Genomic DNA, 26,386 nt, shown 5'->3' with positions numbered 1-26,386 from the left:
TCATTGTACAACCTCATACTATGAAGTATGGACTCTTCTAACTTCAAACGAGGGAACATATATCAAAGGAACACAAAACTCTCATTTTAAGTTGAAGTTGAAACAATTCTTAACTGCCGAAACCATCAATCGCGTGAAATCACGTTACCCACTCGCGCTTGTTCATAAGTATATATAAATACAACACCAAAAACCCTCTTCAGTTTTTGTTTCTATGTAACCACAACAACAAAGAGAAGAAAAAAAAACCAATTACTTCAGTTAAGAAAAACACTCAAAAAACATCATAGAACCACATAACCCAGAAACCCAATCTTCACACACAAAAAAACACGCACATAACTTCCCTTCAATCAAACATTAACTCCGACAATGATTCTTGTCCCAATCAATTTCTAGGGTTTCGTTTTTTTCCACCTTTTACCATCAATTGAACCCACCACGCCATTTTTCCTCTCAATTACAGTGAATTTGAATACCCAATTGAACGAGTTCGAATACCCATTTGATAGTTTTCTACATAGCGAAAAAAAGTTATAATTTTTATCATTTTTCACTTTTATTTATATTGCTGTTTGGTGAAGTTTTTATACTTTTTTATATACATTTTAGTCTGTTATGATGCGATCATCACCTTCCTCGTCGCGGGTTCGGAAGAAACATAAGAAATTGGATGCAATTTGTGAGGAAGAGTATACTAGAAATCACGGTGAGTGTAATGTGGGTGATGATTTGAACCCTGATTCAGGGGTGAGGAGAAGCTCGCGGGCTAGGCGTGCCCCGGTTTTGCTTGATGTGTCTCCCACACCGAAGAAGAAACGGTTGAAATTAGGAAAGGATGTAGTGCCGAAGAGTTTGGAGGGTGATAAAGGTTTAGGGAGAGAAAGTGGGGGTTCTGGTGGTGGGAATTGGAGTTTGAGGTCGAGATCGAGGGGTAAGAACGTGGAATTTGAGGTGAAGGAGGAGAGGGAATTGAGTGGTAGGAAAAGGAAGTTGTTTGAGGAGGTGTTGGAGGTTGATAAGAAAGATGAATTGGAGGTTGTGGAGGATGATAGGAAGGAGGAATTGGAGGTTGTGGAGGGTGATGGGAAAGAGGAATTAGAGGTTGATAATAAAGAGGGGTTTAAATATTTTACCCGAAGGAAGTTTAAGTCGAAGAAGAGAACGAGGAGAGTTGAAGCGACAAAGGGTGATCAAAGGCTTGAGGAAAATCAGTGTCCAGGGAGGTTGGATGAGAGTAAGAGTCAAGAGGTGGAGCTTGTAGTTGTACTGGACACAGGTGAGGAGAGTGCTTCGGTTCCAGAGACTGAATTGGCTCATGAGAATCTAATAGATTCGAGGGATGAGAATGCTGCTACAGAGAACGAGGAGAGAATTGAAACTGACAATTTGCAAGCTGAGGAGTGTAGTGGTGATGTTGAACCGTCTCCGATGGAACACGTAGAATCTTTAGATGAACAGGGTGATAAGATAGAGAGTGAGAAGGAAGGAATATATGCAAGTAATGTGGATGAAATTGCTGGAGTTTCAACGAAACAAGCAGATAATGAAGGAGCTGTTGATAAGGAGGTTGGCATTGATGAAAATGTCTCAAAAGATGAGAATATTGGGAAGAGGGATGAGTTGAAACAAGCATCAAATGACAAGTCTGGGTACCGATGCATCAAAGAGGGAAGACGGTGTGGTTTGTGTGGAAGAGGGAGCGATGGTAAGCCTCCAAAAAGGTTAGTTCAAGATAATGGTGAAAGTGAGAACGAAGCTTATAGCGGGTCATCAGCTTCAGAGGAGCCCACTTATGAAACTTGGGATGGTTTTGATGATGAACCTGGTTGGCTTGGGCGTCTCTTGGGCCCTATTAATGATCGTTATGGTATTGCTGGAATATGGGTGCATCAGAATTGTGCTGTATGGAGTCCAGAGGTGTGATTTCAAATTAAAAGTTTCTTGAATCTTTGTCTGCATCAGTAAATTCTGCATATTCTTGTGAATCTTGATTCGCAGCATTAAATTCTGCATATGTGAGCTTGAAAGTTAGTCCAAGACATTATAAAATAATCATGCTAAATTGCTTCTTGTTTTTATAATATGCAGACTTGCATGTTAAGAACTACTATTAAGTGTGTTTTAGAATGTTAAAAATTGATTTTAGATAAAAGTGAGTTGAATGTGAAGGGGTTACATTCATGTAGAAATGAGTTGAACAATATATTTGATTATGAAAACCACGTTTGGAATTTAAAGCTTAAAAATTCTAGCTTCAAGTTATAACCAATTTTAGAAGCAAAATCAATTTCAATCGACATCATCCAAACATGTCAAAATCAATTATATGTGTATGGAATCACTTTTGAGTCTCTCTAGCATGAAATCAAACACACACTGAATACACTAATGCTCCATGCCTGTTTGGTAGTAAGAGTATTGCTCTGGTAATTGTTTGTTAAAGTGGTAGAATTTGTGCGGATCACATACATCTCAAACTTCCTAGTTTTGGCATAAAAATAAGTTAGCCTTTTACTTTTACAGTACTTGTCCTAGGTTGTAGATAAAACACTAGACATGAGGTGAACCCAGAGATGCTTTTAAATTTTTAAGCTGTGGTATATCTTAAAACTTTTTAAAGACTTCTTTTATTCAGTCCTTTGGCATCATTTCAATACTTTCAGCTGTACCGGTTTTCAAATGAACATATACTCTTCAAATTTTAATAGGATATATGGATGTTACTTAATTAATATTGTCCATAGAGATCAACATACATTGTCAACTTATGAAGCAAAATGTTCTTCTCATTTGTTATTATAAGGCTTAATAGTTTTTGGTTAGACCTCTTATCAGTATCGTTATTATATTATTAGGCTGCAGTTATTATGTTATTTGGCAACAACCAACAGTTGTTATGTTATTTGGCAACAACCAACAGATTTTGATTAAGAGGAAAACCGAAGGAAAAATCAGCAGACAATTAATTTGGAGAGACAAAGACTCATGGATGGGAATTGTCTTGCAATAGTTTTTCTGTTATTTCCTAATTTGTTGTATTGTAAAAGAACTCATCCTCTGTTCTAAGACAGCTTTCCAGATATTGTTGCAATTAAGATCAGATTATTACTAGTAATATTAAATTTCTCTGTTTGGTACCAGTTTCTATCATTTTGTTGCTTAGAACTGGCATGTGCTAATAATCTGCCTATTTGAAGCTTAGTCAACTTTTATGTCATAGTAGATATTCATTTTGACAAACTCTTGCAGGTTTATTTTGCTGGCTTGGGATGCTTAAAAAATGTGAGGGCTGCACTTTGTCGAGGAAGAGCATTGAAGTGCACACGTTGTGGGAGGAGAGGGGCAACCATCGGTTGTCGTGTTGATCGTTGTCCTAAAACTTATCACTTGGTTGGCTTCATATTCTTTCTTTCGAAATGGAATTTACAAATATTCTGAACTTCCTTTACTTTGCTTTTACAAGCAAGGAAATCATTTTTGTTTTTTACCAATTTTAACTAAATATAGTACCCGATCTGTGTTTTGCAGGCTTGTGCTAGAGCAAATGGTTGCATCTTTGATCACCGCAAATTTCTTATAGCTTGCACAGATCATCGACACCTTTTCCAACCTTGTGGTGATAAATATTTAGCACGGTTAAAGAAGTTGAGGGCTAGGAAAATGATGTGGGAGACGAAGAAGCGTTCAAATGATGCTTCGAGAAAGGATATTGATGCAGAAGAGAAATGGTTGGAAAATTGTGGTGAGGATGAAGAATTTTTGAAGCGTGAGAACAAGAGGCTTCATCGTGATATATTGAGAATAGCTCCAGTGTATATTGGTGGTTCAGACTCTTCTGCCAGTGAAAATTCATTTCAGGGATGGGAATCTGTTGCTGGGCTTAATGATGTCATTCGTTGTATGAAAGAAGTTGTTATTATTCCGCTGCTATATCCTAATTTTTTCGACAATTTAGGGCTTACACCTCCAAGAGGCGTTCTTTTGCACGGCTATCCTGGAACAGGGAAAACCTTAGTGGTCCGGTCATTGATTGGTGCATGTGCTCGTGGAGATAGACGGATTGCATATTTTGCCCGTAAAGGCGCAGATTGCTTGGGGAAATATGTTGGCGATGCTGAGCGTCAACTAAGACTATTATTTCAGGTTGCTGAGAAATGTCAACCTTCCATAATATTCTTTGATGAGATCGATGGACTGGCACCCTCCCGTACTCGACAGCAAGATCAGACTCATAGTTCTGTTGTGTCAACATTGCTTGCTCTTATGGATGGTTTGAAATCTAGGGGTTCAGTGGTGGTCATAGGTGCAACAAACCGTCCTGATGCTGTTGACCCGGCGCTTAGGCGACCTGGAAGATTTGATCGGGAAATTTACTTTCCATTGCCATCAACTGAAGACAGAGCTTCCATTCTCTCACTTCACACACAGAAGTGGCCAAAACCAATTAGTGGATCCTTGCTTGGGTGGATTGCAAAAAAGACTTCTGGCTTTGCTGGTGCTGATCTCCAGGCTCTTTGTACCCAAGCGGCCATGAATGCGCTGAAGAGGAATTTCCCTTTGCAAGAGGTGCTATCTGTAGCTGAAAAAAGACACTCTTCTGATTGTAAGAATATTCCTCTTCCATCCTTTACTGTGGAGGAGAGGGATTGGGTAGACGCTTTTTTGTCTTCCCCATCACCATGCTCCCAAAGAGAAGCTGGAAATGCTGCAAATGATGTATCATGCTCTCCTCTTCCTGTCCAACTTGTTCCTTGTTTATTGCGGCCGTTGTGCACTATTCTTGTATCTCTTTATCTTGACGAACGTCTGTGGCTGCCACTTCCAATATCTAGAGCTGTGGCATTGATTAAAAATGTAATGGTTTCTGCTCTAGGCAAAAAGGAAATGCCTATTGATCATTGGTGGTTGCACCTTGATGATTTCCTTCAAGAAACAAACGTTGCTTATGAGGTAAGTAAGTGTCTTAGTGGTTCTGGCATTTTATCCGCAGACCATGGTGTTTCTGGTTTCTGTGATATTGTGGATCATGCTGACGAGAATTCTTCCGCAAAGAACCATGGTAGCCTGTTTAACGGACGATTACCAGACACGTCGTTTGGAATGACTAACAAATCAGGTTTTCGAATATTGATTTACGGAAATCCTCGATCTGGCCAGAGACATCTTGCTTCATGCCTTCTTTACTGCTTTATTGGAAATATTGAAGTACAAAAGATTGATATGGCAACTATTTCACAAGAAGGGCATGGAGATGTAGTGCAAGGGATCACACAAATATTAAGTATGTTTCTTTTTCCTAGTTTTTACCTATATAGTGTTGGTTATCAACTTTTGGCTTTGGCTTGCAAAAAAATATTTTTTCTTAACTAGTGTCTAGACCTTAAAAGAAGCCAAGTGTGAGAGTAAAATCAACTTTGTTGCTATATGCAAAAATATTGATCTCAAATGCAGTGAAATGCAGTAACTTCTAGACCATAATTGTAGTAACTTCTAGATCTGATAATCATTAGTTTCTATGTGGCAGTGAAATGTGCTAGCATGAAATCTTGTGTAATATTTATGCCAAGAATTGATTTGTGGGCCGTGGAGGAAGATTTGAAGATTGCTGAAAAGACTGATTCCTGCTCAATAAATCATCTATCATCTGAGACGGACAAATCTTCTTTCACACCAAGCCAAATTGTTGAGAAGGAAAATGGGATCAATACTGGGAAAAACTCGACCGAGATTACGAAATGCCAAGCCAACAAAAAGGCTTCTTATGCCTGGATGTCGTTTATTGAGCAGGTGGAGACCATTGGTTTATCCACATCTTTGATGATTTTGGTATGAACGCTTTATCTTGTCTGTAGTACGTAAACACATTCATACAATTGATTCCTGGATTTTTTTTTTCTCCTTCATTTTTAGTTTAAATGTTTTATATTTTCAGACTCGGCTATTTATTAATTCTAATGTAGAGGACAAATTAATCCAATGGCATTATTCACATTGTTTGATGCTGCTTTTAATATTTATGGCAGTGTTATTAATCTCAGATAGACGAGCGCAGCAGCTAACCAACCTTAAAACGCTATTGCGAGACAGCAGATAATGAGATGATAGCAATTTTGAAAATTTTATACAGTTTATATAATTTATTATTTTTTTGACAGAATAATTTATTCTATATACGTAAAAATTCAACAAGCTATTAATGATCATCGAGAGAGTAAAATATGACAGCACGCGTAAGAAAAATTGAGAAAGAAGCCCAAACGCTGTTATTGTTTTTTTTAGTGTATAGCCCTATCAAAATGCCCTAAAGTTTCATATTTAACCGTATTTTATTTGGAATTTTTTATCTCATTATGAGGTGCAATGCTATATCGATTTCAACCCGCCGCTATTTTAGCTGTAGCGGCTGCTACAAAAAACTGTTTCACTTGCATGTACTGTAGTGGCGCGGGGCCATACAGCTTAGCTGCAGCGTTATAGTGCGCTATATACTATACAGTAAAATTGTTTTTAGTGTAAAATTGATAACTCGATTATCCTTTTATTTTTCCCAGTAGGCGAATTATTAATATCAACTAAACATTTATGATATTTTTGTACTGGGTATCAAATCACTCGAGAATTCATGATAGGAATTTCTGAATGCTTGAGTTATTTGTGCTCAGATCTTCTGTTTATAAGCTTTTGGCTGGCAGTAAATAAACATATAAAATTTACTATTTAAGTGGAGATTAACAAAACTGCTAAGTGTATGTATAACTTTCCTTAGATACATGGCTAACTATGTACATGAATCTGAAAATAATTGCTACAATTCCTAATACTAATATTAATTCTAACAAGATCCTGATGTTTTATTTTTCATTTGAATCAGGCTACTGCAGAAGTTCCCTATACTGAACTTCCTCACAAGATAACAGGATTCTTCAAGAGTTATCAAACTAAGGACACCCAGTCAACTCCTTTAGTTCAAACAGTTCCTCAGTTCTCTCTGCAGATAGATGGGAATTTTGATCATGACTTGGCCATCAATCTATCTTCAATTGAGCTTCTAAGAACTGTAGTTGAGCAACGGGTTCAGTTGATTCATCAGAGATCTCATGCTCACATGGGTGCCCAGAAGAGGGACAAAGCCTATGAATCAATGGAAGTTTGTAAAGATAAAGTAACTGCGAGAAAAGAAAACGAACCAGCCAATGAGAAGGGTGAAGTTCAATTCCCCGAGTCCTTGACAAAAGTTCCACAACCTAACAGTAGGTCAGTGAAGGGAAAGTCAAATCTTTTAATGGCAATATCCACATTTGGCTATCAAATTCTTCTATACCCTCATTTTGCTGAACTTTGTTGGGTTACTTCAAAGCTCAAAGAAGGTCCTTGTGCTGATGTGAGTGGACCTTGGAGGGGATGGCCTTTCAATTCCTGTATAATTCGTCCTAACAATTCACAAGACAAGGTGGTAATTGCCGGTAGCTCTGGTGGCACTAAAAGCACCGGTAGCTCTGGTGGCACTAAAAGCAAAGAAAGTGCTGGTTTAGTTAGAGGCTTGGTTGCTGTTGGTTTATCAGCATACAAGGGTGTTTATAAATCAGTTAGGGAAGTTTCCTTTGAGGTAAGGAAAGTTCTCGAGATCTTAACTGAGATGATTAATACGAAAATTCAAGCTGGGAGAAACAGATATCAATATCTCCGTATTTTATCACAAGTGGCTTATTTGGAAGATATGGTCAACAACTGGGCTTATGCATTGCTTAGGTATTTCTATTTTACCTTTAGGATCTGTTTAGATTGACTTATTTGAGCTTATCTACTAACGTAAGCATTTGCAAGACTGTTTGGAAGTGTTTATAGAAACAACTTATGACATGTCCATAAGCTGTTTTCAGTTTATTTCTATAAGCTCTTTAGGATAGCTTATGAAAACAGTTTATAGCTCAAATAAAATCATTATGACTTTTATTTTATCTTTTGTTATAAAAATAGCTTATTCATAAGTTGTTTATTCAAACAGGACTTTATGTACATGTTTGTTTTTAAGCTTTTTGTACGGGTTAGGTCTCTTAACAGTTATTCCTTCCATTTCAGTCTTGATCAGGATTCTCCAGAGCTTGCAGCAAAGGTTATACCAACAGCTGGTGGGTCTTTAAACAGTCATCTCCCATGTGAAGACCGTCACCAACCCGAAGGTGAGGATTGCCCTTTGATTGTTCCTGCTGATGGTGATGATTTGGAGACACTGCAGAGAAGTCCTAAGGGAGTTCCTACCACAACAACCGAGTGTCTTTCCTTGAATGACATAAATGATAATTTAGGTGATACCGATCGTGATGGCCAAAAAGAATGTTCTGAAGGATCCCAGCCTAACCATCCTTGTCCGGATACACATATTAACGACTCTTGTCTTGCAAACCAACCTCCACATCCATCCTTGAATCAGGAGAATGGAGTATTATCTGAATCAGTAACTGCTGAAAATTACGAAGCTGCAGATGGAGAACTTGGAATGTCGAAAGACTTGAATAAATCCACATGCACTCGCCCTGCGATTGTTTCTGAAAATGGATTTCACACAACATGTGAACAAGAGAGTGTTGAGATTGGTGGTAACTCTAAGTCAAGCGATGTTGAATCTGATAAACATGAGAATGCTGAAGATATAAATGCCTCTTCAAGTAAGGACATGGGTCCAGCTGAATCTGAGTTTGTTTGCTTGTATCAATGTTGCCCTCAATGCCTCCACAGTCTCTATAATTTGACACACAAAATACTTGTTCGCGAGTGGGGATCAAATAGAAGCCATCGGACAATAGAAGATGTCCATGATGCTGTTTCTTTATTATCCGTGGATCTTATTTCAGCAGTTAGAAAATGTTACATGGCAGAAGATTTCACCGATTTATCTAGTAACAAAACATCTGTTAAATGTTTCAATTCGATAACATGTAATACTGAAAACGGAGGCAAGGATGTTGTGTCGGCAGAATGCATTTCTCACTCGGCTAGTCAAGATACAAGTGTAATCAAAGACGCGGCCGTGAATGAAGCAGTGAAGCTTGATTTGAAATTTGTTTTCAGAGATGGTGTGCTAGTTCCTATGGACCCTGCAAAGGATGCCCCTCTTCACTGTAAATTTGAGAAATTGTGTCTTTGTTCTCTGATAGAGTTAATAGTAAAGACTAAGGGCTCTTTAGATTAAACTATATTGTTTTTTTATAGCTTTGAATGCTTAGCAATATTTTGGTGCTTGTGCAGCAGTTGAAAGTAATTTTTTACTATTAGATTAAGTTATAGTTTGAGTTTTGAACTCAGGAAATTCCCATGGAGCTTCTTTGAGTGCTTTCATTTCATCAGGAAAAAATAGATGTCTTCAATCCTCCCATCTCAAATAGGTTTTTCCAATTTGATTATTACTGCTCAAGGTAACCATCTCAGCACTTTGTACCCATCTCAGCACTTTGTAATCTGGTTGATTCAATTAAGAATAAATAAGCTGAAGATAAATGAAAGTTAAAATGAGCTCCTACTAAACAGAAGTCGCCATTATTTTACACTTCAAAATAATATTCATTGGTTGAATAAGGAGGCTTTCATATTTTTCTTAAATTGAAACCCAATTCAAGCATATCACAATCATCATATTTAGATGAGCTAACCACGAAAAAGTTGGAGCTTTATCATGCCAATGTGGACCTTCAACAATGTAACATTTATGTTTACCTAAAACATATGTTAAAATATTTAATTGAAAATGTAATTTTGTTCTAATAATTAAAATGAAATTCATCCCCAATTACAGTTGGCACACATGGTTAAATTTTCTGCTTATACTTGTTGAAGGGTTCAAATCCAAAATTTCATAATTTATAAGGTTATACGTATATTTCATTGTAAATCATCAATGAGGTTGATGGTTCTTTCTCACCTTATACGAGGGTGCGCCTCCCCTAACTTTTTTTCTCCATAATAAATAAATGAAATTCATGTTAATATTTCAATTAATCTTGAAAATTAACTTCAATAAGAGACACTTGATAGCCATAATGAGACAATATCGAAAAGTTTAGGTAAATGAGACAATATCGAAAAGTTTAGGTAAAAATTGTGAAGATTTTAGGATGGTTTTTTTTAACAAGTATGATGGTTATTAGATAAGTCAAAATAATGATTACCATTCATTTTTTTTTTTTTTTATGAATGGTGAGAGCTTACCAAGACAAATCACAACAAACAAAATCCACGAGGGAAAATGACACCAGAAAAATCACTCATCAAAGGAAAAAAAGAAAAGAAAAGAAGACACAACATATATAAAAGTACCATACAACTCCTATTCGTTGCCAAAACCAAACTTAGGGTGTAAACGACTTGATTAGATTCCCATTCATTATTGCACAAACAATAAACAATGACGATGTTAACTCATTCTAACAATGATTACAACAAAAAGTACTTTATGTATTTATGGTATATGAAGTTAAATTAACATTTTCAAGACTGGAAAATTAACATTTTCCCTGTTTTGTACATATTTTTGTAACTCCTCTTCTTTTTTGGTACACCTTATGTCAAGAAGAACGCTTTGATTGGGTAATATATTCCTTTTTTTTTTGGTACAAGGTAATATATTCCATTTTTTTTGGTCTTGGGGCATTTGTGGAATAGTGGTGTGGTTTAAATCAGCTTTGCGGCCAAAAAATTATATTCCACCCAATTTAATAGATCAATTAGTTTTTAAAATAGATTGCAAATAAATATTTACACAGTAAACTTCTTCAAAAAAAATAAAATATTTACACAGTAAAATATGGTTGAGAACATAGTATGACATGATAAGAAACTATCTAATTTTTCACCCGAGGTACATATAAAATATCTATATTTCGTGTATTAAATTTGCTTTTTTTTTTTTTGAGGAAAATTTGCTTTCTTACTTGTAAATGAAGAACTTATTTTAGTTTACTTACTTGTAAATGAAGAACTTATTTTAGTTTACTTTCCTTCTTTGTCACATGATTTTTCCCACATCAATCAAACCACCTTAAATATCTCAATATATTTTTATTCTTCTTAAACACTCATAATATATTTGGACAGCTAAGAACTTTGTCGTCGTGACTTGTGGCAATTAAAAAAAATGCAAAAGTCACCACCGTATACAATCTGCTAAAAGAATGCACCGTAAAGGAAGGAATAAAGGTCTTCCTCAATTACATACATCTCTGCATGATGCCTCCAAATACCTTTAGCTGTCACATAGCCTCTAAGAGAATCATATATGAAAAAAGCAACATTATAACATGGTTATATTTAAACAACTAACCTTATTTTATCCGTTAAAAAAAAAACTTATTTTATAAAAATATATTTAGGTTTTTTATAATATCCTTGAATATTTATTGTTTTATTTCTCATTTTTCTCTCAGCAATAAATAGTTGGGGATAATTTTGACAAAACATTAGTTAATATATTACTTTGAAATTTAAAAAACTACACTTACAAAGGAATGGATGAAGTAATAAAATTCTTATTTAGAAAAAATTATTAAAATTCAGTAACCTAATAATGTTTTAAAAAATATTATCCTTTACTAAAATTAAATAATTAACATCTAAACATAATAATCAAATTATTTGTTCTAATCTACCAAACACAATAATTAGTTTAACTTGTTCTGTGGTGTGGAGTGGCTCCATAAACAAAAACTACATCACATGGGGATGTGCTGGCATGACAGAGCCAGTTCTATTGAAAGAAGTCCCTACCAATTATTTTCTAGTTGTGGAGATTCAATGTTACATAGCCCCACTTGGCCTCTTTGTACTCATCCATCTTTTTGTATTATTATTTCATCTATTTTGTCGATTATGGATCGCAGAAAATAATAGTTTGTTCAAATCCTTCTGCGTTATAGTGTAATATAAACATAGTAATTTTTTTTAAGGGATTCAATATAACCGTCGTAACTTCTATTTAACAATATTTTGTATTATCCCTTAAAAAAATAATTTTCTATTAAATAATGTATTGCATAACAATAATAATTCCCTCAATAGAAAAACAATAATGATTTGTTCAAATTCCATTAACCTATGAGGCCAATATAGGTGCTATTTGACAAAATTAAATGCAATAGAGACATACGTTTCTCTATCATACAACACTTATTTTTTGGACATTTATTTAAGTTGATTATGTCTAAAGAAATGATGTAAGGACATATTAAAGCACATGGTGACATATCTCACATGGCTTATCTAGAAAAAAACAGTTTCAATCATCATACATTAATATAGTCAAAATATTAACATGACTCTGCCACATTCAATTAATTTAAACAAAAATTCAGTGTCACAAGATGCAAAAAGATCCCATATAAATTCAGAATACATACATACATGTAAGGGTGAAAAAGTTAGAAAAGTTGAAACACATGGATCCAAATGACAATAATAGCTCTTGTGAATCTTCTTTTTGCAAAGATGAAAAAGTGGAAGCAATGAATCTACTTGAAGAGTGTTGGTATTTTGATAACTTGTTAAATATAAAACCAAAGATGTTAAGGTGTCATTCTGATCCTTACCCTTCAACAAGACTAATCAGCTCAGAACTTTTGAAGGATTCATCAGCAAGTAAACCATCCAATAGTGATTTTGTTCATCCTAAGAAGCTGCAAAGAGCACCATCTATGCCACCAATTAGAGTGAAAGAAGAAGAAAAAGATGATAAAAAAGGAAGAAAATTGGCGCATCAAACATCGGATTCTGCTATGCATAAGGCAGGTAGTAAACATCATTGCGCAAAGATGAAAGGACTTGATCATAGAAGTGATAGCAATAGAAGGAAAAGCAAATTGCTAAGAACACCATCTTTGCCTCCAACAATAGGGAGAGAAGAAAAGTTTCAAGAAACTGATTCAAGAACTGGAAGATCCCGAAAACAACCATCAACACCTCCCAATATTGACAACTTGCCACCAAGGTTAACCTCTAAGGTACTATAAAAATCACCTTGCTTTTATAAAGATCTAAGTAATGTATAGACTTTTTTTTTCGTTTATGATTAAGCGCGTAGGTTTTAAATTGTGATTTGTCGTGCTTCAATATTGCGAAGAATTGTGATTTAATATGGCAAGTAGTCTGGTACGGTTCCAATCACGATCACGTTGCAGTTACAGGAAATGAAATACATTATGTCTCCTACCCTCTTTTTAAATCATTATGTCACATCCAAGAGTTTATGATTGATATTATGTGCCTAGCACCAAGAAGTAACACCAATTAATACAAATATGGCTAAAAGGCCAAATAATTTTAGCATTTAAGTAAAATCATAGCATCAGAAATAGAAAAGGGCAGAGTAGCACATTTAGCTTGCTGCAACATTTTAAGAAAAGTCATTAGTCCTATCATGCTATGTTCAAATATAGAGCAATGTTATTTCTTACAAATGATTTTTACAAAAAAAGAGAAGAATGCAGGAATATAGGATATTTAACCAATCATATTTTGATTGATCATACGCGAGAAAGCATTCCAAGAAGCGATATTCTTGAATATAAGTACTTCAAATTTCAAATTGATTTGAATGTTTATGAAGCGAACTCATTGTATATGTTTTGCAATGCTTGATGACAGAGTTGCAGCATTCCAAGAAGTAGACCGGCTAAAAACATCGAAGTTGAAAGCTTAAACAAAGAGGGTATTTTGGAGATGAGGAGAAAGGTCCTAAATCAGAAAACAATAAGGAGAAGCCTAAGTGATCTTGAGTATGAAGAAGTTCAAGGGTTCAAGGATTTAGGATTCTCATTTGAGAAAGAAGCTTTAAGTCCAAGCTTAGCTAACATAATTCCTGGTTTGCAAGAGAAAAATAGAGATGAAAGTGAGGAAGATAAAGCAGCAAGAGGACCTTACTTATCAGAGGCATGGTTGGTGCAAAGTTGTGCAACTCCTCCTGTTCCAAATTGGGGAAATAAGATGTCTGCAGATGACATGAAAAAACATATCAAGTTTTGGGCTAGAGCTGTTGCTTCAACTAAATGTTGAACATCATCATCATAAATCACACTTCATAGATCAATTCTTTTGTAACAATTTCCTAAGAACAATCAAAATAATGATGACAGTAATAATAATTCTTCGTATTTTTGAATTAAAAGAGACTTCAAGGAATGTTCAAAATAATGATTTCCTAACAATTTCCTAAGAACAATCAAAATAATGATGACAGTAATAATCAATTCTTTTATAATGATGACATTGGAAAAATCGGTTGCGATTTCATTCAGCAAAGGCTGTATGACTTTCAAGGAACAGGGCAACCAGATCCGAGTATACCTCTCGATTTTCTCAGTCAGATGAGGCTAAACTGTCCTGACAACAGTAAGAACAATATGAGCAGCAACAGCACGTTTTCGACGTTTGCAGCTTCAAAGCCAATGAATTTTCATCACTCTAGTAGTGACAAAGGGATGTCATACATGCAAGCATTGTCATCTGCAGTGCCATCTGGAGCATCTTTTGACACTCACTACTATCAGAGTTTGTTGAGAGGAAGAGGGTTATTGTTTGCTGATCAACAGCTGATGGCTCAAGAGAAGACTGCCAGATTGGTTTCTGCTTATGCTTCAGATGACGGATCAACCTTTCGGATGGATTTCGCAAGGGTTATGTTGAAATTGTCTAACCTTGATGTTTTGACTGGAAATCAAGGTCAGGTTCGTCTGAATTGCTCCCGTCTTGTAAGCTCTTAAGTGAGTCGGTTCATATATTTCATTCTGGTTTAGCAAATTTGTTCTCTTCCTATGTAAGTTTCTCACACATATTTTAGGGTGGTTTTGGCCATGTAAAGTGACAGCTATTATAGTTAGTTCTTATTTGAAAAGTAAAGCCTGTGACAAGTTATAGTTAGTTCTTTTAGTTTAAGCCAGTAGAAATTAGATAATCTGTTATAATCCAGCTAAACCTTTTTATGTAACAAAACAAGTTTTGCTTTTGTTTTTCTTTCTAGTTTCGGCGGCATGAAAACTCTGAGAACGTACATTTGACACTTTCCAACTATATATGATACCATAGTGAAGAAATCTTCTAAAGACTTGTGACAACTCAGTTCTGCAGTATTGTATATTTGTATAGTAAAGTAAGAAACAAAACGAACAATATGCACTAAACTGTAATCTATTTGAGAATAGCCCCACAGAGCTTCTCCATGTATTCTGCAGCTTGCTTCTCCATTTATCTTGTTCTCAACAAAATGAAGTGGATAGTCAAAAACTTAATTTGTAGAAAATTATGAACATCAAAGCTAATATTCATAGCTTGAAGGTTAATTGCCTACAAATGAAAGTGTTCTGTTATGCCTTATTAAAACTTGGATTCCAAGGTATTGAAGTATATCTTTTTAATAAGCCCCCATATGTAGCGAAATAGTTCCAATAAATTGTAAATCTCTTTATCTAATTCATTTGAGAAAGAAGCTTTAAGTCCAAGCTTAGCTAACATAATTCCTGGTTTGCAAGAGAAAAATAGAGATGAAAGTGAGGAAGATAAAGCAGCAAGAGGACCTTACTTATCAGAGGCATGGTTGGTGCAAAGTTGTGCAACTCCTCCTGTTCCAAATTGGGGAAATAAGATGTCTGCAGATGACATGAAAAAACATATCAAGTTTTGGGCTAGAGCTGTTGCTTCAACTAAATGTTGAACATCATCATCATAAATCACACTTCATAGATCAATTCTTTTGTAACAATTTCCTAAGAACAATCAAAATAATAATGACACTAATAATAATTCTTCGTATTTATTTTCCTAACTATAGATAATAGATGCGAAGTATCCATCAACTTTGTGGATGACTAATCTCCGTCGAAAAACCTAGTTGGCCACCTTTAGTGGGTCAAACATCCCCTCCCGACCATGTTTTTTTTTCTTTCCTATCCACCTGCAGATTAAAAAAAGATGGTTATATTAGTAAATAAAATAATACATTTTTAAAAATGTGTATTAATTTTTCAAAATCATCTTTATAATCGTTCGATTTATTGTTCAACTATCTAGTTCTTGCACTCTTTCCACCCATTAGAATAAATATAGTTAGTGTTATGCCTACAAGTGTTTTAAGGATATTGTTTAAGAAACTTGTATACTATTGATGAAACAGATTTAACAACTCGTAATAGTAATTACATAATCCATTAATCCATTATTTTGATTGGTCGAGTCCATAAGTGAAGGATTGCGGGTTTAAATTTTAATCTCATGAATACTAAATACAAGGATACCCTAGTGAGTCCATTCCTACCTAGTTCCTTTACTATATAAAAAGAGTATCAATCAATATGCTAACTAACCATTCAGATTCAGTTACAATTCCAACCAACTCAATATCTTCCTAAACAAGTCTTCTCTTTCTCTTGTTCTTCATCATCAAGAAAATGAGGAGATTCTTCATCTTCAACCCATGGATCATAGTTGCATTCATTGTAGTCCTTCCCGTTCGTCTCTCTCTCAGAAACCTAAGAGGAGAACCAGAACTAGAAAACACCATAACACAAACAACTTCATCTTCTTTCTCTTCAGTCATGTTAGCAGCCAATACTTTTCCATTTGATTTCAATCAAAGAATCAGAGATGGTTCCAATCTTCAATATAATTTCTATAGGGATTCTTGCCCTCAAGCTGAAGATATTGTTCGTTCTGCTGTTACCGATATCTACTTTGATCATAGAGACCTTGCACCTTCTCTTCTTCGTCTCTTCTTTCATGATTGCTTCATCCAGGTATATCCAAAACTTAATCTTTTTTCATTCTTCTTTAATTCTTTATTTTCTGCTTTGATTATATTTACTGCATAGGATAGATCTTTGTTTCATAATGATTTTATCTATGTTTACTAAATCATCTTCTTGCTTTCATAATGGTTTTGATTTGCTGTTCTAACTACTTGAGGTGTTACGAAATCAGGGATGTGATGCTTCCTTGCTATTGGAAGACAATGGTGATAGAAAAGGTTCCTATGAGAAGCAGGCTATTCCAAATCAAACATTGAAAGGTTTTGACAAAGTTGACTTGATCAAGGAGGAGGTGGAACAAGCATGTCCCGGCGTTGTGTCTTGTGCTGACATACTTGCTCTTGCCGCAAGAGATTCCGTTCTTTTGGTTTGTTCCTAACACCTATAAGTTTATAACATATATCTTCTCTTGAAAGCTCTTAATTCTGATGCATTTTCACTTTATTTATGCACCTATGATTTATTAATCAACATGGCCATCGCAAGGTGGTGGGCCTTTCTATCCAGTTTTAACAGGCAGACGAGATAGCCTGCAATCGTTTTTCCAGGAGGCAACTGATCAGATTCCAAGGCCTGACGATAACATTATGCGCACACTGCACCTCTTCAATCTTAGAGGATTCAACGCACGGGAAACAGTCAGCCTCCTTGGTAAATTACTTTACATTTATGCATTTAAGAATATAATATGATAAGGTATATTTCGTGGCTGCATTGCGAACTGTTGAGCCTGATGCAGCCTCAACTGTGGTCACAAAGACATCAAAAACCCTGATGTCGTAGCTGAGATTTTGATCTCACATATTTTTTAAAACCTTGAATAAGGTTAATGAGATCTGTTGGTTTCGGGATAATATACAGGAGGACACAACATTGGAAAAATCGGTTGCGATTTCATTCAGCAAAGGCTGTACGACTTTCAAGGAACAGGGCAACCAGACCCAAGTATACCTGTCGATTTTCTCAGTCAGATGAGGCTAAACTGTCCCGACAACAGTAAGAATAATATCAGCAGCAACGGCACGTTTTCGACGTTTACAGTTTCAAAGCCAATGAATGTTCATCATTCTAGTAGTGACAAAGGGATGTCATACATGCAAGCATTGTCATCTGCAGTGCCATCTGGATCATCTTTTGACACTCACTACTATCAGAGTTTGTTGAGAGGAAGAGGGTTATTGTTTGCTGATCAACAGCTGATGGCTCAAGAGAAGACTGCCAGATTGGTTTCTGCTTATGCTTCAGATGACGGATCAACCTTTCGGATGGATTTCGCAAGGGTTATGTTGAAATTGTCTAACCTTGATGTTTTGACTGGAAATCAAGGTCAGGTTCGTCTGAATTGCTCCCGTCTCGTAAGCTCTTAAGTGAGTTGGTTCATATATTTCATTCTAGTTTAGAAAATTTGTTCTCTTCCTATGTAAGTTTCTCATACACATTTGAGGGTAGTTTTGGCCATGTAAAGTGACAACGGTTACAGAATTTATTGATTTTTGTGGCACTGTGTTAAAAAATGTTTACTATAGTGTTCTGTTATGCTTCATTAAAACTTGGATTCCAAGGTATTGAAGTATATTTTTGTATAAGCTCCCTATTCAACTTTTACAATTAGAGATAAATAAATGATTCTTAGATATGATATTAGGTGCACAATGCTTGATGATGGCATAGTATAATTTGTAAACAATTAGTATCATCATCACCTGCTGTCACCAGCAAAATCAGTAGACACAACATTATCCTGTGTGTAACCAAGGATTCCCTTCAAATCTCCCTCAGATGCTTGCCTACGAAAATGGGTAGACAAGAGAAAATTAGAATTCACTATAGTAACTAAATTATAGGAAAAAAATAAACATAAAATATCCTTGTCCCTTAAAAGCAAAAGATTTTATTCTTACTTAATTGCAGCTTTAATTTTATCAAAACTAGCTCCCTTTTCAGTTGGAACTCTGAATGACATTCCTGTCAACTTATTGTTCAATGATGGAAGGACCTTACCAACAGCCTGCAAATTATGATAAAAAAATATATAATTAATTATGAAAAGGTTAGTATAATAGAACATAACATAGTAAATGTAACAAATGAAAAATTCAGAACCTCTATAGGTAAAGTTTCCATTCATTTCATTGGCTTAGTTTTGCAAATAGTTGACTTCTTAATTAAAAATGATAATCAAAGGATCTATTAGGCATTGCGAGTGTTAGAATAGCAAATCCAGTTTTAAAATAAATAAACAAGAAAATAACGATCGATCACAGAATTCAGCCAATTGTACTTATATCTCTGATGCTTAAGCGACTGATGTGGTTTTCTATTATGTGATAGATAGAATTACAGAGCGCTCTAGATTACAACAATACGTGTATGAGTCCCAAAACATATGAGACTAGAAAAGAAAGAACATCGCTTATTGAACTTATATGATTCTTAGATTTGATATTTGTCACAACTGCCTCTGTGATGGTTCCTCTCCTATCCATGTAACTAGCCATAATGTTTAATAAATACATACTAGAAAGCAGCAGTCCATCATGGACATAGTTGCGCGGATATAAGGAATCAACCTTCACGTCGAAATTAATGTCAAATGTAGATTTAAATTTAAATTATATATGAAAATAAGAAAACTTGACACAAGTAATCAATATCATAGAAAGAATAGATATAATTTAGCACCTAAATTAATAATTGGCTATAAGTTGATCTCCTCTCTCATTGGTATCGTGATGAGTATGAATTCCTACATCGGATTTGTTTCAAGTATAGTGTGGTACTCAAAGAACTAAGAGATGTTTGAATATACACTCCACTCTTTCCATTTTCATCCATCTTACTTGTAATGGCAGATTGGAATTGAGCAAGTATTTGGAGAATATAATCCTTTGTAACAAATGTTATTAGCCTTGATGAGTAAATTATGAGTAAAGAGGAAGAATGAGATTAGAAGTTGGAATTGTATTATTTCTCTTTTTACAACTGTTTTCATTTTTTTGAAAGTTTTCCTTTTACATTTCTAACACAAAGCAGATACTATCATAACCCCTCAAGGAATGAGCTTAATAGATAACAACTTTCTTTTGTACTTCTGCACAATGGAGATTATCTCCGGAAGCACACAACCGGAGCAAGATGAAGGTGCATGTTCCACACATTTCACGGGCCATAAAGAATCTATGAGCTCCTTCCCTCGTTCCTTCGAGTTCGACATAATCTTTATGGTTCGTGTTTAGCTTTCTCACAAGATCATGAAGGATAGTAGACCATAATTCAACACCCTTTCCTAGTAGTGCAATAATAACACGGAATTCACAATTAATGTCTCCAACAACGTCAACAATATTTTCAACATATAGATGCTTAAACTTAGACATTTAATCAATATACTTTAAGCTATGAGGCTTTGCATCAGATAAAGGCTTAAAAAGATGTGCACTGATTCTATCTAGGCGCGACGTAGGCAAAGAAAGCCACCTGCTGTCATGTAATGAGTCAATATACTGAACAAAACAAAACAAAAAGAGATGAACGCTTTGTCGAGAGTTCAAGCTGCACTCCTGGCCTTTGTAAAGGGTAACTTGCAGAGTTTAGAGATTTTGGAAGCATTGTGTTAAATGTTTTGTCTATGGCTGCAATAAATATAAGTTTTGTATAGAACTCTTTATGAATAGAGTCATTGCGCAACATCAACAAAGCAAAGTATTCGGTTCTGCCTTGTTAAACTAGGATTCCGAGATACTTGGTCAGACCATCCTGTTGAACTCTGGATTATCAGGGGTCCTTTCCCCAAGAACCGGACGGTTAACACCAAAATAAACTAGGATTCCGACCTATTGAAGTATAGTTTCTTATCATCTCCCTGTTCAACGTTCACAATTACAGGTAGAGGAATGATTATTTGATAAGATGTCACAAGTCACAACCGCTCTACAAAGCTAACATATCTGGCGTGATAGTTATATTTTTCTAACGATGAAGTACTGATAAAGGCAAAGACAAAATATGACTTCAATCTGAAGTGTTTTGTGCTATGTGGATTATTAATCCATAGTTTCATTTCTTAAATCGCGGCTGTGTTCTAATTCAAGGTGCACATGATCTAGCACAATATCTGTGGTGCACGAAAAAACCTTCTTCAAGTCCAAACTCTCTTCCACCCACAAGTCTGGGAATGTCCAGAAGGACTTTGTTATAGATCATAAGCATTTGCTTTGCCTTATTGTGTTTTTGTGATTCGAGTGAGCTTGTGGCCGTTGGATGGATGTGGTCTATTGCTAATGTCATGTACTTTGGAGTTATGGTGTTGTTTGATTTTTGCAGGGGCATGAGTTGTCACGTTTGCTGCATAAAGTAGTGCATTTTTTTTGTTGCACATAATATTAGTACAAAGTTTCCGTCTCATTTAAGAATGACTAATCCACATTAGAAAACATGTGGGGGCACATAAAGTATGTCATCTCTTTTCATCAATTTTCTTTTTTCATACGTAAATCGAACCCTGATCACATATTTAAAAAGTTCAAGTCCTTTACCACTTGGACCAATCATCTTGTTGATAAGTAATGCATTCTTTAACTCTTCTTAATTTTATGCATTCAATGTTGTTTTGTTTGGTGGTGACATTCAATGTAATTTAAATACAACCCACCCACTTCACTTATTTATTCCACTTCTTTCATCTCAAACTTGTAACCTCCCACTCACTTCTAGTTTTCTTTCACTCATTCCCTTACTCACAAACAAAAACCTTAAATTGTTTTTTCTTCATTTCTTTTTCTCAATTATTTCTCTTCCATCTCTTTCAACTCTATCATTTATCTCCCTCTCACCAATCTTACAAATATATACCCATGTGATATATGCCACAATGTGAGAGACTCACATGGTCAAGTTATTTTGCTTCAATCTTTTTAATCAAGTATGGAGGAGCCTCACGGCAAGGAGAACACAACACCGTTGGAGGCAAGGTGTGCAATGAACGTCAAGGCTGCAACCTTGGGCATGGGTGGAATCGGTAAACAGGTAGGTAGTGAATCTATTTCTGCATTTTGTTCATCACTTGCTCTTGTTTTCTCTTCTTAACTTGCTATATGTTTTTCTCTTCTCTTTATTGCATACATTTCTTTCCCTATCTTTTCCTTGAATAATTTTAGTTTTCACCTCCTCCTTAATTAATACTTTAGATGAAATGATGTTACAACATTTTGCTGACTAATACTAAACTGAAACTTAATGGAGAGAATTCATATTAAGATTGAAACCCTAGGATTAATCGGTCCTTAGGTCGGATATAGGCCGGATACCGAATTTAAAAAAAGAAAAATAAAGAACAATTACACATATTTTAGTCCTTGATGGAGTATATAATTTTCCCTCTCGGATTTTCCACTTGGTAGAAGAAGGAGATATCAGAAAAAGAAAAGCAAGGGACCAAAGAAAGGATATTTATAAAGTGAAACAACATATACCTTCTTTTATCTCTTGCCTTGTTAAAAATTTTCACTAATTGTATCTGAAATCCCTTCTCTGCGTTTAATTTAGAGACATTCAATACAAAATGTGTCAAACATATAGTATAAGTCAGTGGTAGCAGCATGTTATTTAACTCATATTAATCATGCGAAACATGTATAACAATTAATATTTCCGTTCAACACTTGAAATCCCAATCAAGACTCATTTTAAATAGCTCATTGTACTTTTATATTTGTTTCTAAAATATGTTTATTTTGTAATCCAAATTATACGGTTACTCGGAATTGGGTAACTTCGTTTGGAAACAACATCTTGATAGGATATATGGAAGTGTGCTAACCCTGCATATATATATATACATATATATATATATATATATATATATATATATATATATATATATATATATATATATATATATAAGATAAACAAGGAGATAGAAGAGGGTTGGAGATGGCAGGTAGTATATATGATCTCCTTTAGAAGTTAAATAGATATGTTTTATTAAAGCATTAAATTTGATAAATTACTTTTTGTCAATTTAAATAATTATGTTTTATTGTCTAGTATATTTAAATATATTTTGTTAGTTTTAAAATTATCTCTTGCTTAAAAATAATATGTTTCTTTTGTACAATTTAGACATGCAATGAAATGGTGATGCCCAATGGCAAAGGAAAAGATAGCATGTTACAACCCGACCCTTTCAATTTAACAAGCTATGTAGAAAAGTGCAAAGAAGAATATGGTGTTTCACCTCGTTCCCATCGGATTTCGACATACTATGGGGGCCAGGTTTGTACTTTTTCTTCAAATTATTTTCTATATTTTTTAATTATATGTCAAAGAAAGTAGAAATTAATCTGCATTTAAATTTCATTATTCATTGTACTATGGGATAATGATATGCATCTAAATTTCATTATTAACTGTCCCAACATGGATCTTCCAAACCAACGAGGAGAAAAAAAAACAATTGTTTATTATTTGTTATCTCTATCTCTTAATATAAGAGACTCTCACTAATAAAGAAAAATATAAGACTTCTTTATCAAATTCCTCCATATTAAAAAAAGATGTGTTATATTAGTAAATAAAATAATACATTTTTAAAATGTGTATTAATTTTCCAAAATCATCTTTATAATCGTTTGATTCATTGTTCAACTATCTAGTTCTTGCACTATTTCCACCCATTATTATAAATATAGTTAATGTTAAACTAACAAGTGCTTTAAAAATGTTGTTTAAGAAACTTGTATACTATCGACGAAACATATTTAACAACTAGTAGTAGTAACTCAGTTACCCATCAATCCATTATTTTGATTGACTGAGTCCTTAAGTGAAGGATTGCGGGTTTAAATTAAATTTTAATAATGAGAAGAAAGGTCCTAGAAGAAGAATTACTTACCCCTTAAGAAGATTAATCTCAAATACAAGGATACCCTAGTGAGTCCATTCCTAACTAGTTCCTTTCCTGTATAAAAAGAGAATCAATATGCTAACTAACCATTCAGATTCAGTTACAATTCCAAACAAACCAATAACTTCCTAAACAAGTCTTCTCTTTCTCTTGTTCATCTTCATCATCAAGAAAATGAGGAGATTCTTCATCTTCAACCCATGGATCATAGTTGCATTCATTGTATTCCTTCCTGTTCTTCTCTCTCTCAGAAACCCAAGAGGAGAACCTGAACCAGAAAACACCATAACACAAACAACTTCATCTTCTTCTTTCTCTCATACTTCTTTTGGTTCAGTCATGTTAGCAGCCAATACTTTTCCATTTGATTTCAATCAAAAAATCAGAGATGGTTCCAATCTTCAATATAATTTCTATAGGGATTCTTGCCCTCAAGCTGAAGATATTGTTCGTTCCGCTGTTACCGATATCTACTTTGATCATAGAGACCTTGCACCTTCTCTTCTTCGTCTCTTCTTTCATGATTGCTTCATCCAAGTAAATAAACTTAATCTTTTTTCATTCTTCTTTAATTCTTTATTTTCTGTGAAAATGGAGTCTATATATTTACTGCATAGATCTTTGTTTCATATGTTTACTAAATCATCTTCTTGCTTTCATAATGGTTTTTATTTGCTGTTCTAACTACTTGTGGTGTTGCGAAATCAGGGATGTGATGCTTCCTTGCTATTGGAGGACAATGGTGATAGAAACGGTTCCTATGAGAAGCAGGCTATTCCAAATCAAACATTAAAAGGTTTTGACAAAGTTGACTTGATTAAGGAGGAGGTGGAACAAGCATGTCCCGGCGTAGTTTCTTGTGCTGACATACTTGCTCTTGCCACAAGAGATTCCGTTCTTTTGGTTTGTTGCTAACACTATATCTTCTGTTGAAAGCTCTTAATTCTGATGCATTTTCACTTTATTTATGCACCTATGATTTATTAATCGACATGGCCATCGCAGGGTGGTGGGCCATTCTATCCAGTTTTAACAGGCAGACGAGATAGCCTGCAATCGTTTTTCCAGGAGGCAACTGATCAGATTCCAAGGCCTGACGATAACATTACGCGCACACTGCACCTCTTCAATCTTAGAGGATTCAACGCACGGGAAACAGTCACCCTCCTTGGTAAATTACTTTACACTTTTGCATTCATGAGTATAATATGACAAGGTATTATTTGTGGCGGCATTACGAACTGTTGAGACTGATGCAGCCTCAACTGTGGTCACAAAGACATTAAAAACCCTGATGCCGTAGCTGAGATTGTGATCTCACATAATTTTTAAAACCTTGAATAAGACTAATGAAATCTGTTGGTTTCTTGATAATCTACAGGAGGACACAACATTGGAAAAATCGGTTGCGATTTCATTCAGCAAAGGCTGTATGACTTTCAAGGAACAGGGCAACCAGATCCGAGTATACCTCTCGATTTTCTCAGTCAGATGAGGCTAAACTGTCCTGACAACAGTAAGAACAATATGAGCAGCAACAGCACGTTTTCGACGTTTGCAGCTTCAAAGCCAATGAATTTTCATCACTCTAGTAGTGACAAAGGGATGTCATACATGCAAGCATTGTCATCTGCAGTGCCATCTGGAGCATCTTTTGACACTCACTACTATCAGAGTTTGTTGAGAGGAAGAGGGTTATTGTTTGCTGATCAACAGCTGATGGCTCAAGAGAAGACTGCCAGATTGGTTTCTGCTTATGCTTCAGATGACGGATCAACCTTTCGGATGGATTTCGCAAGGGTTATGTTGAAATTGTCTAACCTTGATGTTTTGACTGGAAATCAAGGTCAGGTTCGTCTGAATTGCTCCCGTCTTGTAAGCTCTTAAGTGAGTCGGTTCATATATTTCATTCTGGTTTAGCAAATTTGTTCTCTTCCTATGTAAGTTTCTCACACATATTTTAGGGTGGTTTTGGCCATGTAAAGTGACAGCTATTATAGTTAGTTCTTATTTGAAAAGTAAAGCCTGTGACAAGTTATAGTTAGTTCTTTTAGTTTAAGCCAGTAGAAATTAGATAATCTGTTATAATCCAGCTAAACCTTTTTATGTAACAAAACAAGTTTTGCTTTTGTTTTTCTTTCTAGTTTCGGCGGCATGAAAACTCTGAGAACGTACATTTGACACTTTCCAACTATATATGATACCATAGTGAAGAAATCTTCTAAAGACTTGTGACAACTCAGTTCTGCAGTATTGTATATTTGTATAGTAAAGTAAGAAACAAAACGAACAATATGCACTAAACTGTAATCTATTTGAGAATAGCCCCACAGAGCTTCTCCATGTATTCTGCAGCTTGCTTCTCCATTTATCTTGTTCTCAACAAAATGAAGTGGATAGTCAAAAACTTAATTTGTAGAAAATTATGAACATCAAAGCTAATATTCATAGCTTGAAGGTTAATTGCCTACAAATGAAAGTGTTCTGTTATGCCTTATTAAAACTTGGATTCCAAGGTATTGAAGTATATCTTTTTAATAAGCCCCCATATGTAGCGAAATAGTTCCAATAAATTGTAAATCTCTTTATCTAATTCATTTGAGAAAGAAGCTTTAAGTCCAAGCTTAGCTAACATAATTCCTGGTTTGCAAGAGAAAAATAGAGATGAAAGTGAGGAAGATAAAGCAGCAAGAGGACC

General features: G+C 35.0%; 4 protein-coding genes across 6 annotated transcripts; all 4 read left to right on the top strand.

The window, feature by feature from the left end:
* Positions 1 to 201: 201 nt before the first annotated feature.
* On the top strand, positions 202 to 9,310 carry LOC146949665 (P-loop containing nucleoside triphosphate hydrolases superfamily protein). Its single transcript, XM_085745612.1, has 6 exons — positions 202 to 1,920; positions 3,253 to 3,393; positions 3,532 to 5,284; positions 5,528 to 5,829; positions 6,875 to 7,752; positions 8,083 to 9,310. The coding sequence occupies exons 1-6, from the start codon at positions 619 to 621 to the stop codon at positions 9,191 to 9,193; spliced, it is 5,487 nt and encodes a 1,828-aa protein (XP_085601738.1). The 5' UTR covers positions 202 to 618; the 3' UTR covers positions 9,194 to 9,310.
* A 2,898-nt stretch (positions 9,311 to 12,208) lies between these two features.
* On the top strand, positions 12,209 to 14,138 carry LOC146949664 (serine/arginine repetitive matrix protein). Its single transcript, XM_085745616.1, has 2 exons — positions 12,209 to 12,989; positions 13,633 to 14,138. Exons 1-2 carry the CDS (start codon positions 12,429 to 12,431, stop codon positions 14,038 to 14,040), a joined length of 969 nt encoding a protein of 322 aa, XP_085601742.1. The 5' UTR covers positions 12,209 to 12,428; the 3' UTR covers positions 14,041 to 14,138.
* Positions 14,139 to 15,528: 1,390 nt separating this feature from the next.
* LOC146949663 (putative Peroxidase 48) lies at positions 15,529 to 18,359 on the top strand. Its single transcript, XM_085745617.1, has 4 exons — positions 15,529 to 16,772; positions 16,957 to 17,155; positions 17,271 to 17,435; positions 17,646 to 18,359. The coding sequence occupies exons 1-4, from the start codon at positions 16,428 to 16,430 to the stop codon at positions 18,149 to 18,151; spliced, it is 1,215 nt and encodes a 404-aa protein (XP_085601743.1). The 5' UTR covers positions 15,529 to 16,427; the 3' UTR covers positions 18,152 to 18,359.
* Positions 18,360 to 19,137: 778 nt separating this feature from the next.
* LOC146949662 (putative Peroxidase 48) lies at positions 19,138 to 25,817 on the top strand. 3 transcript variants are annotated; one of them, XM_085745615.1, is made up of 5 exons: positions 19,138 to 21,809; positions 22,905 to 23,057; positions 24,397 to 24,591; positions 24,694 to 24,859; positions 25,070 to 25,817. In XM_085745615.1, the coding sequence occupies exons 1-5, from the start codon at positions 21,708 to 21,710 to the stop codon at positions 25,573 to 25,575; spliced, it is 1,122 nt and encodes a 373-aa protein (XP_085601741.1). In that variant the 5' UTR covers positions 19,138 to 21,707; the 3' UTR covers positions 25,576 to 25,817. The 3 variants fall into 3 exon arrangements, with proteins under 3 accessions (XP_085601741.1, XP_085601740.1, XP_085601739.1); XM_085745614.1 differs by lacking the exons at positions 19,138 to 21,809; positions 22,905 to 23,057 and adding an exon at positions 23,749 to 24,225 and having other exon boundaries at positions 25,073 to 25,711; XM_085745613.1 differs by lacking the exons at positions 19,138 to 21,809; positions 22,905 to 23,057 and adding an exon at positions 23,753 to 24,225.
* The last annotated feature ends 569 nt before the right edge of the window (positions 25,818 to 26,386 follow it).

This window comes from Medicago sativa, chromosome 2 (assembly GCF_051527215.1).
Source record: "Medicago sativa cultivar Bolivia chromosome 2, Bolivia_mono, whole genome shotgun sequence".
Taxonomy (NCBI): domain Eukaryota; kingdom Viridiplantae; phylum Streptophyta; class Magnoliopsida; order Fabales; family Fabaceae; genus Medicago; species Medicago sativa.
This window is presented reverse-complemented; position numbering and strand designations above follow the sequence as displayed.